The sequence below is a fragment of the Xyrauchen texanus genome, chromosome 15, assembly GCF_025860055.1.
Source record: "Xyrauchen texanus isolate HMW12.3.18 chromosome 15, RBS_HiC_50CHRs, whole genome shotgun sequence".
Taxonomy (NCBI): Eukaryota; Metazoa; Chordata; class Actinopteri; order Cypriniformes; family Catostomidae; genus Xyrauchen; species Xyrauchen texanus.
Window position 1 is genome coordinate 16,317,498 of NC_068290.1, and position 16,159 is coordinate 16,333,656.

The 16,159-nt window shown below is 36.4% G+C and overlaps 1 protein-coding gene across 1 annotated transcript; it reads right to left on the reverse strand.

Annotated features, from left to right (window-relative positions):
• Nucleotides 1-1,517: 1,517 nt before the first annotated feature.
• On the reverse strand, nt 1,518-8,428 carry gprc6a (G protein-coupled receptor, class C, group 6, member A). Its single transcript, XM_052144681.1, has 6 exons — nt 8,208-8,428; nt 7,063-7,360; nt 5,941-6,696; nt 5,619-5,828; nt 5,345-5,468; nt 1,518-3,871 (listed from the first exon to the last, which is right to left on the reverse strand). The coding sequence occupies exons 1-6, from the start codon at nt 8,405-8,407 to the stop codon at nt 2,781-2,783; spliced, it is 2,679 nt and encodes an 892-aa protein (XP_052000641.1). The 5' UTR covers nt 8,408-8,428; the 3' UTR covers nt 1,518-2,780.
• Between the last annotated feature and the right edge of the window lie 7,731 nt (nt 8,429-16,159).

The following is a 16,159-nucleotide window of genomic DNA, read 5'->3' on the forward strand; positions in this document are numbered from 1 at the left end:
AAAAAAAAAAATCACATTTAAGTAAAATGTTTTATAAAAATAGGTGTTATGTAAAAATATGGCAAATATTATGTTCTTAAACAGCAAGCTTGAAATCAACATAATCCTGAATGTTCAAGAGTCTAGAGAAGAAAATGCATTTTTTTATTTTGTTTTTTAAAGATCTACATTTTTACAGACATAAGTTTCTGTCCTATATATATATATATATATATATATATATATATATATATATATATATAGGTAAAAAATAAAAACCCTGTAACTTAGAATACATGTCATGTAATTATTTAGAGAAAGAATGCCTTAACATCTTGACAAATATGTGACTGTAGGATTAGCAGTGTTATCTGACAACATCAGCTAATGGGTAAATAATTGTACCCATTGTAGCAATATGCATCTTAAGCTTGAATTCGAATTTAACATTATATAAAAATCTTAGAAAACAATGGGTGGGGGTTCTGTTGAGGGGGAAATAAGTACCTCCAGTTGACAAAAACTGGACATTCAGGTTCTGAGAGGGGAATACCACACAACTGTAAAACCAAAAAATGCATGCCCGTGGCAATATTCACTCGACTGTCTGCTTTATTAGTTGTCCATATGACGTTTCACAGACATAACAATAAAGGATTGACTCATCTTCACGTAAAGACATTTTCTTAGAACATTGCAGAAGTGCTATTTCTGAGGCACTGCACATTTGCACCCTCTCTCATATTTCAAGTAAATCTTTATTTCACACTGGTTGACATTTGATACAGGTCATGTGTCATGTGTCATTACAGGCTGTAATGTAATGCTCACGGTGATAAAAGCCTAAACATTCTACATTCAACCTCCTATGCTGCACATGCAAGTAAAAAATATATATATAATAAAAATAATAAGAATCTTAAGTTTTTAAATTCTAAAAATATGCAGATTCAGTGTTGCACTAGACCATTCAATCCACTAAACCAGAGGTCTTCAATCTTTTCCAGACCAAGGATAGAGAGACATGCAGGGACCCCATGTAATATTTTGTATATATTTTAAGTCTATAATAACATGTACTATATATTGCGCCATATTAATGTATAGTATTTTGTCACTTGGCTTTTGTTTTTGGCACCATTCTGAGTAAATTCTAGAGACTGGTGTGCGTAAAACTCACATGAGATTAGTAGTTACAGAAATACACAAACCAGCCTGTCTGGTACCATCATTCATGTCGAAATCACTGAGATCAAATCTTTTCACCATTCTGGTTGATGTGAAAATTAACTGAAGCTCCTGACCCCTATCTGCATGATTTTATGCACTGCTGCCACAAGATTGGCTGTGTGAGTATATTTAATGTATATTTAATTACATTTACATTTATGCATTTGGCAGACACTTTTATCCAAAGCGACTTACAGTGCTCTTATTACAGGGACAATCCCCCCAGAGCAACCTGGAGTTAAGTGCCTTGCACAAGGGCACAATGGTGGTGGCCGTGGGGTTCAAACCAACGACCTTCTGATTAACAGCCCTGTGCTTTAGCCACTACACCACCACCACTCCATGTTATTAAATTTTTTTGACAAAATTTAGTTTGAGATAAATCAATAATTGACAAGCCACCTGAAGTACTGCCACAAATCACTATTGGGTTGCACACCCCCCTCTTTAAAGTGATAGTTCACCCAAAAAATGTATTCTGTCATCTTTTACTCTCCACATGACTTTTTTACTCTTTGGAACACAAAAGGAGACATTGCTCAGAATGTTAGCCTCGGTCACCATTGACTTTCAGGGCAAAAAGATACAAATAAAGTCAATGGGGACTTACATTTACATTTATGCATTTGGCAGACGCTTTTATCCAAAGCGAATTACAGTGCAATTATTACAGGGACAATCCCCCCAGAGTAACTGGAGTTAAGTGCCTTGCTCAAGGACACAATGGTGGTGGCTGTGGGGATCAAACCAGCGACCTTCTGATTAACAGTTATGTGCTTTAGCCCACTACGCCGCCACCACCGCGAAAAAAAAGAAAGACAGAAAAAGATTTTTAAACATTGCCTATTTGTGTATCTCATGCAAGGTTTTGGGGCAATTCTCAACACCAAACAGACACAGTCACAAGCTTCTTGCAGTACAACGATTAAAGCTGAACATCAAACAGTGGATGAACTGCCGCTGGCACTCTCATTGTCACTCAAGGTATCACTGATTAATTTGGCATGTAGCCAAGAGAAACAGTAAGTCACTATGTCAAGATGGTGAAACTTCCTTTCAGGAAAGGTGCCTGAAAAGTTATGAGTGTGTTTACGGGAGATGATATCTGTCAATTCCTATTAATCTGACATGTGATTAGGGTTAGACAAAATGAAACATTTATTTTAATACACAGTATATACAATATGCAAAAACAATTTTCTTTTCCACATTTACATAAATGTATAGGAGAAAACACGTTCATTATTTATATTTTCATTATATTTATTAAAGAATAAATGATACATTGACTGACACATTTTAATTGTGTCATCTCGTACTCACTCTCAAGTTGTTCTAAACCCATATGACCTTCTTTCCTCACTACTGACTTTCATTGTATTGAAAAAGATTCAGTTTAAGTGTATGGTGATTGAGACGTTCATTCTTCCTAACATTTCCTTTGGTGTTTCATGGAAGTCGATAAGTCATATGGATTTGGAATTTGGAACAACATTGTGAGTAAATGATGACAAAATTCTAATTTGTCTGTCTAGCGCTGAATGTTACATCAAAAACAGCGGCCTTGACTACTATTTTTGACTCTTAGCTGAATCTGCTGTGGTTGTATGATTATGAGTCATTCTATCTGGTTTCTGTGCCGAAACCTGAAGTGCCTCCTCAGGCATCAAAAGTGACGGAGTGGATATGGTGTAGATGGAACTCTCTGTCTTACTCTCAGACACAGTTCCACTCAAGCTCCTGATATTCTCAGCACTCTTTCTGGCATATTCGTAGACATTCTTTAGAAATGCGTCTTTGGTATTGTGCTCCTTCTTAAAAATAATTATGTAACATTTTGGCAAGAAGTGGCAGCTCAGGATTCCAAAGTTAGAGATGAGAATGACAACCATCTCCACGGCTGGTACATATTTACCAGTGGTGGTGACATGCACAGGGATGAATATGACCCAGGCCATGAGACAGATGAGCATGCTAAATGTGATGAACTTGGCCTCGTTGTACATCTGCGGAAGCTTTCTTCCTATGTATGCAAAAATAAAACACACAAGCGACAACAAAGCGATGTATCCCAGCATTACCCAGAATGCCACATCTGATCCCTCTTGGCACTTCATCAGAATGACCTCGGGGAGATCCTCGTTGTATTTTTTAGGAGGGCACAAGTGCAGCCAAAGGGTGCAAATGATAACCTGCACTGTCATGCAGATGAAGATGATCACATATGGCTTGTAGAGCTTGCAGAGTAGCTCCTTCAGATCTAGGTTCATCTGGAACGCCAGAAGGATTTTCAAGGACTTGACCAGGATGCATGAGACACACAGCGTGAAGCTCAGTCCAAAGATGATTTGCCTTACCTTACATGTCATATTGCTTGGCTCACCCACAAAGAACACAACACTGGAAAAACTGCCCAGCAGCGAGAAAAGGATCAGATGACAGAGAGGTCCACCCGCAGCCTTTACCACGGGAGAGTCCCTATGCCAGATGAATAGTGCAGACACTAAGATGAGGAAGAGGGCGCCGACGGCAGCCAGGGTCAAGAGGACTATAGCAAACCCACTGTTCCATTCAAAGTACTCAAAAGTTTTAGGATTACACTTTGAGCTTCCAGCATTTGACCACTCACTGTGAGTATCACAACTGAAACACTCGACTGTGTCTGAAAGACAATAGTAAAGCATTGCATTTAAAAAAATTGTTGGAATAAAATAGGTTTAAAGGAATGGTTCACCCTTATATCACTTGTTCTTCTGCAAAACATGTTCACTGATTTCAATACAATGGCAGCTGATAGTTACACACTTTCACTAATGAACGTGCAAAAGAAGAATTACGGCGGAAGTTACTAAAACTAAACTTCTGGTTTCTCTACATATGCCTTCATAAGAATATAACGCATGATTCACATGGACTTCTTTTATGACACTTTTGGGTCCTTTTTTAAGCTTTAAAGTGAGTCAATATCAATGTTGCACTTAAAAAAATAGCTATTTGGCTGAACTTGCTTCAATTGTGGACAGTGGTTCCATGTGTTTGAAATTCATTTCTTAACATAAAATTACTTTGTAATCTCAACTCAAACACTTTGTGTAAAAATAATCTAATAGAATTGGTTAAACCCAACAAAATGAGACGTGTCAATGTAACTCTCTTTATATAAATCTCTTTTATTTCTTTAAGTACTAACTAGTGAACATGAATGGTAGCATGCTAAATACATTGTAGTATGATGCACTACACAGTGTGGTTTAATAACTATGCTATGGTTAGCGGAGCAGTTGCTCAAAGAAGTGAGCAATCAATTTCATGTGTGACATCTACCTGTCCTCATCGTTAGCTCAAGCTCCACTCTTCAGCATTATATTAACCCACAAAACTCCAACATTACAGAAACTCTTCTAAATCTCAAAATAAAAGACATGAACACTAACACTTATCACCCCTTAATAATCATCTTGCACAAAAACACATAAATAACACTTAATTTTAACATTAACTTTCCCTATCAAGTCCCTTTCAAAGCATGCTGGGAAATTGAAATCCCCTGCCCAGTTTCATCACCACAAAAAGTATTAATGTAGTCCCAACTCAAATGGATTAAGTAAACTTCCATTTTACAACTTAAAATTGATATAATGCAATCAAATGAAGTTGTGGCAAAAATAGTTTTTTTTAAAGTATATGTTACTCAAAAATGTATTCACTACAAATTACTAAGTACTTCTTTAAAATTTAAAATTACTAATTAATTTTAAGTTACTTTCTAAAACCCTTTTTCACAGGAAGGTGTTTTTTCCTTGAATTAAAAATAATGCCTTCAGTTCCTCCATTGATCAGCACTATGCATTTCTCAAGTATTTATATTACAGTACCAATTACTTTGTAATCAGATCACACCCAAATCCGGTGGCTATCAACAGACATTGTACTGAAATCAGCAAACAAGAAATGTCCCTGTTTTTTGGGGGTTTTTTAGAAGAAAGGATGACATACGAGTTTGGAATTACATGAGGGTAAATAAATGATAGAATTTTCCTTTTGGGTGAACTATTCCTTAACATAGAATTAAGATAAGAACATGCGTCTCTTGGATGAAGATTCTACAGATGTGTGTGGGCAGCGAGACACTTGCCTGTGTGGTTGGAGTAGCTGTTTTCTGGGCAGCTGATGCACTCATAACAACATGTGTGCTGGCCCTCTGCTGTCTTTTTAAACTCCCCTGGCTGACAGCTGTTGGAGCACTTTGATACCACATGCTGAGAAGAAAGTGTATGACGGATTGATTGACGGAATAGTAATACAGTACAGAATACTCTTTATGTGAACTCTTTATTTAGTAGAAAATACTAAAGACATGATTCCATTTAGCTGTCTTCATATAATGAATATTGATGAGTATACACTACCTCAAAAACAATTTGATTCGTGCTGGAAGTGAAACTTAAAGAGAAGCTGTTGTTGGATGAATAATATTCAGCTATTTTGACAGCGTGTACATCAGATCCATTTTTTTTCCATAAGGAGACATCATAGCCCAAGTTAATGTCACCGTTGTCATCAAATTTGAGATTTAGCCCCTCCATTTCAAAAGTGACATTCCTCAACTGTGCAAGGAGCTGAAACACAAACATGTAATGACTTTTAGACTCTTAATCTACAAGCTGTTTACACACAAAAAATCTGCAGATTTGAATTTGGCAGCAGGTGCCTGATAAAGTGGTATAGTACCTTCCAGGGCTGGAGAGATGTAAGGCTCTTGCAGTTTTGTTGTGCACATAGTTCTGCCACAGCCTCAGCAATAGCACTGACTGCCATCTGAATGCTGAAGACCATGTCCGAATTCATGTTTTTTATCAATTCCTTTTTGGCTTTTCCTGCATTTCCTATGTCAGGCTGCAGTAAATATTCCTTCAGGAATGAATTGTTATTCTCAGTTTCACTGCCAAACTGTAGATCATTGAGGTATTGTTGAAAGAATGAAACATTTCCACTCTTGAAGGTGAAGCCCAGTATATTTCCGATATCTGAGATGCGTTCATCTTTAAGAATGTCTTTAGCACTAGACCAATTATCGCTGGCCACCCACACCATATCATGCAAAGCTTCCCCTCGCAAACCCTGGAATATCGACATCATCTGAGCAGATTTAGCGAATGAGACCACCACTTTAACTTTAGGATTATTTATAATGGTGTTCACAGTTTGGCTGATTGAGGTGTTCAATTTTTGGTCTGTCAGTAAATCTGGTAGGATCTGCTTGAAAGCCACACAAATTCCCTCCATTGTGGCCTGGGCAACAAAACTTTCCATGGCAGAACGCCCATAGTCTCCATCTGTAGTGATAATGCCAACCCAGTTCCATTTCTTGTCCTTCAGCAGTTTGACCATAGCATTGGTTTGGTACATATCATTGGGGACAGTCCTCATGAAAGCAGGGAAACGGATTTTGTCACTCAGAATGATAGCCGTAGATGCATAACTAATCTGCAACAAGTAGACAGACAATTAAAGGCTAACTATATAATGGGCAGTAAGCGGTTTCTGACTTTCTTTTTTTCTTTTCTTTTACTGATAAAGCTTAACAAGCACGCAAAAATGTCATAAAATTATTCATTGCAGCTTGTGCGTCATATTGCAAGTCTTCTGAAGGCATACCATAGGTTTTGGTGAGAAACAACCCAAAATTTGAGTAATTCTTTCAGTGAAAATATTAACATCTGTTGCGAGCTCATGAGTGATAGCTCGGACACTGATAGCTACCACTGTCATAATGATAAGAAGGACCCAGATATTAATATTAGTCATTTTTATTTTTGGGTGAAAATATTCCTTTAAACTATAAGAGCTTACCTGTGGAATTAGCAGGAGGTTGAGCTCTCTAGCAATTGCAATGGAGATCTCAGAGGAAGATGTCCCAATTACAGCCATTGTGGGCTGCACACTTTGGGAAGAGTTTGTTGTTGAAACACATTCAGAGGACATCTGTGTAAAATACTGGACAGCCCGTAGTGCAGTCGTGACATCAGCACATGTGTCGTGGATGCGGTAACCAAGCGCAATGTCCAATTTTCTCAACATGGGGGATTTATTTGCCATTTCCACAGCATGAACCATTGCAAGAGCCTGACTTAGACCTCTTGTGTAAAACCTAGAGGAACAAAAACGGAAACACTTGACAATTAAGTACTATTCGTTAACATGACTTAGTAATATGGACAATAATATTTATTTACAGCATTTATTGGTAAATGTTAATGAATGAATCCATAATTGTTCTTTGTTTGTTCGTTAGTTACACATTAGTTCACACTGCAATTTATTTAATTTAATTTAATTTTCTTAATCAGTAATTTGCCTAGTTTTACATACAAATAGCAAAAAAATTGTAGAAAAAGAAATAACAAAATGTATGAGGTTTATGCTTAAAACAAGAAACAAAATTGCCAAAATCAAAGCAAAAAAAAAAACAAAAACAAAAAAACCTTACTTAAAAAATACATAAAAACCAATTTAAGCATAAACCTAAATAGATTTTGTTAGATTTGTCTGAAAACAAGACTTATTAAATTTTGCTTCTTTTATGCAAGATGTTATGCAGTTTTGCTTCTCAAGTAAATGTATCTTGTTTCGAGGATGTTTCAATATTTTTACTTGTTTTGCAGCGCATAAAGCATTAATGGTAATGTATACAACTTTAATGTAAAAAATATATTAGTCTATATTGAAAGTAAAATTAAGTACTGTATTAAAAAGTATTGTTCATAAAAATATTGTTATTGTTAGTTCATGTTAACTAATAACTAATATTACTGTAAAGTGCTACTGCAAACTCTCACAGAGGTGACTCTGCCAGGATTCTTAAACTTACTATTAAAGATTAATGGTACACGTAAGCGTTGAACTAATCAGAATGAGCATCGAACAAAGACAATTTAGTACAATTCCCTTTTGTCTTCATAATCTTCTTAACTGAATCCACTGCAATGAACATATACCTGGTGCAGTTTGATCGCTGAGGCGGAGAGAATCTGTTTGTGTTGTCATTCACTGCCTCATGGATGGGGAAGAGCCCTTCAATGATGATGTCTCCTGGGGCTGTGGCTCCTGGGAGACTGTATTGTGTCAGAAAGCGATCTGTCATTTCCCCTAACTTGAAAAACACAAGGATGAGGCTTATCAAAACCAAATGAGGCATAACTGCTATAGACTGTCTTTCCCTGAGTACACCTGATCGACTGACAGGTTCTCTAGCACATCTTTGTTTATAATACACACATTGCACATCCCTCTTGCATGACTTCATGAATGTTAAAACACACATCCACACCTCCTACAACTTTTTAAAGTCCCTCCCCCCACCCTCTGAATGAAAAGGTAAAGGAGGTAGATATTTTCTGGTAAAACAGGTGTAATTTAAGTGTTATGGGGATTGTTTCCTCAAGGAAATCAAAATAGTCAGAATTGATTTGAATGGTGTTCCATTGTACTCCACAATTCTGGTCAAAACAGAAAAATACTTGAGAGCTCCTTGCACATTAAACTTTATTTATTTATATTATTTAGTCATTTCTTGTGGGGTTTTTTTTGTGTCGGGGTGAAAATAATTAATTGGTTAACTGTTGAACTAGACCCTAGATGGAAAACATTAAAAGCCTTAATTTAATGGTAACACTTTACAATAAGGTTATAGTTATTTTTTTTATAGTAAATGCATTAGGTATCATGAACAATAAAAACGTCTAGGTTACTGTTCGTTCCCGATGGAGGGAACGAGACGTTGTGTCGAGTTAAGCGACATTAGGGGACTTTCATGAAGGCCTTGGTTACCTCTGAACTTGAGAAAAGTTCCCTTTCCGCTGTGGGGACAGGGACATGCCGAAGGGGAGGACCTTGTACTGATACGCCTGGCCATCGAACAGTAGGAAGGGTCGGTGTCAAGCCAAGATAGAGACGTGGAAGTACATATCCTTCAGGTCTGCCACTGAGAACCAATCTTGATGCCGGACGCAAGTTAGAAGGTGTCTTTGCACGAGCATTTTAAACGGGAGTTTGTGCAAGGCCCGGTTGAAAACAAGTTCAAGATCGTTTGAAAGCCGCCACATTTCTTGGGTACGATTTCTTAGGGTACGATGAAGGGCTAAGGGCTGTAGAAACCCTTCTTCATCTCGGCTAGAGGAACAGGCTCTATCGCATCTTTGAGTAAGAGGGTCGCGATCTCCGCATGTGGGGTGTTGGCGTCTTCGCTGTGCACCAAGGTAAAGCGGATGCCGCCAAAAGGGGGCGGGGGCCTGGCGAACTGAATCGCATAGCCGAGTCGGACTACAGTTTGGGAAGTGAGAGCCACGCATCCAACCTCCGTGCGAAGGGCACTAAGGGGACGATAATTTTTGACGTACCTGATAAAAAGTGTAGAACTATAAAATCATCCCCCAAATTTGTTTTGTTTTTTTAAATGAATTTAAATTGTATTTGAAATCTCTAAAAACTCTAAAAGGTCCCTGTTTCCTTTGAATGTTTTCTAAATTCTAAATTCTGCAAAAAATAAATGAATAAATAAAAATCCTTCGTGGGCACTCACAACCAACAATTCTTTGCTTCAATGGAAATGTAGAAAATAATAATAATTAAAAAAAAGAAATCCCAATTTTCCCGTAAATATGATGTTCAAACGCAAGGAATGTTAATTCCCAAGTTGAAGTACCTCAGTAGATGGGTGCACAGTATATAATATGTATAATTATATTAGTAAATAATTAAAATAAAGCATTAGACTAAAAATACACCTGTAAAATCTATTTTCTTTTCTCTTTACATCATTATAACTCTCCTAAAATGTACCTCATACATTCCCTTCCAGAGGGACTTTGATCGCTTCTCACTCAAAGCGTTTGAGCTTGTTAAAGAGTGGCGTGTTGTCATAGCGTCCTTTACGTTCCGTTTGTCCTAAGAAGGCCGTCTCGTTTAAACAAGGCTTTTTTTTTTTTTGAAAGCATTCATGTTAGTAAAGCAATCGTCATTAAAATGACGCGAACACAGCACAAGGTTCGGGCTATACTTGTGTGGTATAGTTGTAAATATAAACTCTAGCCACTGATTCTTCACATGCTCGTCCCTGGGCAGTGAAAAAAAGGTCGCTTTTGATATGCACTTAAGAACACAGCGTCTTGTTGTCGACATGATGTTTTCAAGTTTTCCCTGGTGTCTCGCGCCGCAATGAGTGGTGCGGCCAATTTGATAATTTTTCGCCTTGACGTCACAACGAAAAGGAAAATGACTCGTTGGAAAAACGATTCATTACATTGACTCAAGAGTCGACTCCTACTTTTGAGAGACAATAACTTTTTTTACAGTGAACTTTCATATATAAAACTTTGCAGGATGTTTTTGTTCACTTAAATCTATGTTACACACTACATGAAAGGTAATTTTCTAAATTCCATAATAGGTGCCCTTTAAAGGAGGACACTCTATACTGCAGCCTTCAAAGGATCCTACCTAGCATGCAGCTTTCGAAACGAGGCACAATCTTACGGTGGACTAACAGCAAAAAATAAATAAATAAATAAATAAAACAATAATATTTTTTTAAACACCCCCAAATAAATAAAAAAGACTATTAAAAATAAACATTGCATATGTTTACAATCTTATGATGAACAGATTTTTTTCCCTCCCTAAATTAGTCATCTACGCAGCAGCTGGAAATATGCGGCTCTGATCGTTTTCTCAGTATGTTTTTTTTTATTATTTATCCATGGATTTGCATCGCTTGAACTCAACATATCGTCTCCAGGACCGTAGCCAGGGTTTGAAACTTAGTGAGGTCCACGGTGAGGTGTCAAGAATTTTACCAAAATTACACCTACAAATGCAACATATTCTATACATCAAAATTAAATATAAAATTAACAATATTAATACTGAATTTTTGTCACATAGAAATGTACATTTGAAAATAAAGCATTGATTTTCTGTTGGGCAGCAAAATTGAATATTTACTCATATTTATGAGGACTGTAGTCATATCAGTAACCTTATAAAAGCTGTGTTATATAGGCCTACATGCCTCATGGGGGCTGCCATTTTAGAATCACATGACCAGCTGAATATTACTTGCTTAACATCTTGTAATTGGACACTTTCACTCCTGAGATTAAACTAATCATGGTTGATAGTGAATAGTGAATTACTATAATAGCATCTGAAACTGAAATCTGCAGATTTTGAATGATGCTGCATCCACACCACTAGGTATCACTGTAAGTCCAAGATGACACGAATAAAGAGTTACTGAGTGTAGCAACCTTTAATTCACCCTTTTCAATTAAAGTTAATTAGAACTAAACATATTTTCAAAGGAGAAAAAATTCATAACTTCATACTTAATTCATGAGTGTCCAGGCTTTAATGATTTTTTTTTATTTAATTTCTGCTTTGTATTTGCCTTTATGACAATTTACAATTGTTAGTGCATAGTATCCAGAGTTTAACTAATTAATAAGATCATGTTAATCACAGGTACAAAAATAAAAATGATCACCATGGTTAGATGTAATTATTGTAATAATTTGTAAAAAAAATGGAATTGTAATTGGAATGGAATTTGTAATGAAAATAAAATCCTAAACACATGTAGAAATAATACAAACAATCTCCATAAACGTGACTTTTATTGCCCTAATATACAATATTTAACATTTTTGTAGGCTAATAATATTAACATTTATTACAAATATATACACTATTTCTGGCAAAATACTATAGTTACTACTATAGTTAATGTTACTACAGTAACTGTCAGGTATATTCTATAACGGTGCTGATTTGTGGAATGAAAAGCCTGAAATTACTGTTGTGAATGTAACAATGTTTTCCTGTTTACCTCATCACTGTAGTTTAATTTGACTGACTGTTTAATCTTGTTTCAACTAGCTTCAGCACAGAGCCTTTTAATGTCTTGTATCAGATGGGTTTATAACAGAGAATTCTGTGTCAAATTCAAATGGGTCGCATGCGACTCGCAATGTGTAAATCTCCAATAGGCAGAATAAACACAAAGAATGTCTAGATTAATTCTCAATACTGTATCGAAGATGTGTTCCTCCGCAAAGCAAGCTCCAGCATCTAGCGGAACCAGTATATATATACCTGTATATATATATATATATATATATATATATATTCTTTTTTTTTTATTAGGGCTGTCAATCGATCATTTTTTTTTATCGTATTAATTACATGGTACCCCGATTAATTAATCGCAATTAATCGCATATAAAAATATTTTCTGAGAATGCCCCTCATTTAACAATAATTCAATATATAATGATGAAATAATTATACATGGTTATCTTTAAATATTATGTATGTTCAGAGAGACATTTCACTTGGAGGCAACGTGAGAAACACACTATGACTTCCTCAGTCCATTGATTTTATGAAAAACATCGCTTGTTGTGGGTCCTTAGTATCTATTCTCAATTTGGTCAGAAACATCAGTGCAAAAGCAATCTTCCTTTGATGTAAGAGAAGAGATTCTTGCATTCCTTGAATCGATCACGTTTCTCTCGTCAAATTCGCAAAGTCTGGGAACAAGAAAATTGTGTGATTCTTCAAAGGAAGCTTTCCTTTGCTCCTCACCTCGTGCAGCATGAGATATTTATTGGATGATCTCAGAAAATTTACCAGAAGTGATAGCGACCGGTCTTCCTCAGCGGATCTCCGAGCTGGGACTCTGTGAGCTCGCTTGATTTCCAGCTAATGGTCTATTATGTCAAGCAGACTAGGGAAGAGCTTGGATAGGAATTTCACCATATCTCGACTTTCTTCATGCTCAGGAATTCCAACAAGTTGGACATTGTTTCACCGGATACGATTCTCAAGGTCTTCCAGTTTTTCCAAAATATGTTCCAAATCTGCTTTGGTCGCTAGAGGGTTAGCAGTTAATTCCCTCTCTGATGACTCCAGATAATCGATCCATCTCTCGACGTAACCAATTCTTGTAACCAACTTTAGTTGTAATTATTCGAATTTAGTTTCAATAGCAGTAATCGATAGACGTATTACAGCAAGATCCTCTCTAAGTCAGCAACAACTTTCGTCAGCATCACAGACATGCTCGCCAGTTGGCGTTGAATTTCTCCCGCCGCACTGTTCAAACCAAGTCCCTGTTATTCAGGCCTGTCAGAGGTTTAAGCTTGAGCACGTGTCTTTTAATATCTACAGAGCCTGAGGATTTTGAATTCTTGCCATGTTGACTTCAAAGAACAGATATGTAGCAGGGTGTATCGAATCTCACTTGTTTATGACATAACAATTATTAAAAACTAGCAAAGTGCGCAGAGCTCGCCGTTTACACGTCCGACCCTAGCATGGTATCACGTGACTCCTCTCAATATTGAACTTCTGCACCCATATTGGCCTTCTAGAATGCTTAGATCTTGTAATCAACTTATTTTACAAGTTCCCCGCTGTCATTGCAAGTCTAAGGGGATCGAGCCTTCTCTCGCCCCCAAACTCTGGAACAGTCTCCCTTCACACGTAAGGTTCACCCCATCTTTAGCTATTTTTAAATCCTCTCTTAAAACTTATCTTTACTTGGTATCTATTTATACTATTTAAGGTCAAGGTTACATGTTGTTATTGGTGTTAAGTTCTCTTTGATTGAATATTGTTTTATATATCTCTGTCCTCTATTACACTTTTGAATCTAATTGTACAGCACTTTGGTTCAACTTTTGTTGTTTTTAAATGTGCTTTATAAATAAAGTTGACTTGACTAAATTTGTAAGCATGTAATTCGGTTTCTCCTCACTCCATCTCTCTCCAGATAGTCTTATTTTATTCTAATAGATGGCAGCAAGTACTAGGAAAAATATGTTTTCCTCTATCAGTTTTCATCCCAATATGTAGATCTGAAATATAGGTGGGGCACGAACACATTTTAGCCATCACAGTTGTGCTTGTCCATAGACTTTCAGTCTAATTTTCAGTTCATGCACCATTCCCCATTGTTTCACTGAATATCACGGCCGCCGAATAGAATAGAAGCTCAATCTGTGTGTCATTAGAAATCTGAGATTCTTCCCTTTACGATGGTATAAAAGATTTCATCACCAATAGTTCATGACATATCAATGATTTGTTTGCATGCTTTTCCTGCTTGACTCCATATTTTGTTCTGGACATCTTAGATGTAACATTGGACTATTTACTCAAGCAAGTTCACAAACAAGTATAAAAAAATTGCTAATTTTGTAGAAAACTGCCTAAAGCATAAGTTTTGGGCTTCTTGGGCTTACAGCTGCATTCATTGGCACATAATAAAATACATTTGTATTTGATATCTAGCAGAAATATTATTTCATTTTGTGATTCTTTAGAAAATATTTTGAACTGTAGTATTTAGACTGTACTTTTTAAGAACTGTAGCTTTCATTTTATATACGACTTGTCCATTTAAGTGCTATGTGAAAGACCTTTATATTCACATTAATGTCTACCACATTAACTCTTGGTGGGGCTTTTTTTTCAGCCGTTATTTTGTTATTTTATGTAACATAAATTAAAATGTATAGCATTCTATTAAAAGTTCAGATTCTAAGCTTTCAAATGATTCCCCATATGCCTGACTTATGTATCCGAGGACGTTTTAAGTGCAAACTTATTTTGCGAAATTAATCGTATATAAAAATATTTTCTGAGAATGCCCCTCATTTAACAATAATTCAATATATAATGATGAAATAATTATACATGGTTATCTTTAAATATTATGTATGTTCAGAGAGACATTTCACTTGGAGGCAACGTGAGAAACACACTATGACTTCCTCAGTCCATTGATTTTATGAAAAACATCGCTTGTTGTGGGTCCTTAGTATCTATTCTCAATTTGGTCAGAAACATCAGTGCAAAAGCAATCTTCCTTTGATGTAAGAGAAGAGATTCTTGTATTCCTTGAATCGATCACGTCTATGCACGTCTCTCGTCGAATTCGCAAAGTCTGGGAACAAGAAAATTGTGTGATTCTTCCAAGCTATTTCTTCCAAACTTATTTTGCGAAATAGCGCCCCCTACGGAGCCGTAGCGTTTAAGGGGCGAGTTTAAGGTAGTCAGGGGATGGTTATACACTAGTACACCAACAAAGGTGCATATTATGAAATAATTCAAGTTAAAATGAGCATGTTGAAAATTATAACTCCCAGTGTTATTAGTTTTGGCCACTTTATGCAAATGTAGATGGTCAGGATAAGTTATTTGAATGGTAAAATTTTATATAAATTACATTAATCTTTATCTGCAACTAGTTATATACCAGTGAATAGTTAATGTCAAATATGTGTAATTGCTGTGTTGTAATGGCTCATTTAGTACTATTTGATCAATGTTTAATGTCTGTCAATGCAAGAACCGCTGGTGCATTATGACATTCTTTGTGCTATTCCTGTACATTCGAATGTATTCCAAGCAAATCACAGTATTCAAGGCTACAGAATTTATAATTGTAAAAGTGGTTTGTGTACGCCCTCTTGTGGCGAGAGCACGTGTTTGGCTCAGTCTTGATCAATGCAAACACTACCAAGAGTTAAAACAACTAGACAACACGTCAAGCTGTTGGAAGGCATTACGGGTTAATAGCTTCGCTTTCCTTGGCGTCATGTTTATTAAATTAATTAATTCCGGTCATCAATACAAAACCAACACAGGTCAGTCAGATGGAAAAGGCATAAGGGGTTGAATAAACATCCTATTGGTAGGAATGCTCAGAACCGGCAAGATAGCAGATCTTCTGGCTCACTGATCTCTTTTACGAGCTCTAGCTTAGTCTGTAATCAGCTTAGATTTATCAGGCCGAGGTTACAAGCACTTCACTTGATAGCGCTGGATCCTCCATAACAATATAGGCTTCATAAGGTTTTTTTTTTTAATGGAAATTGTGGATGGA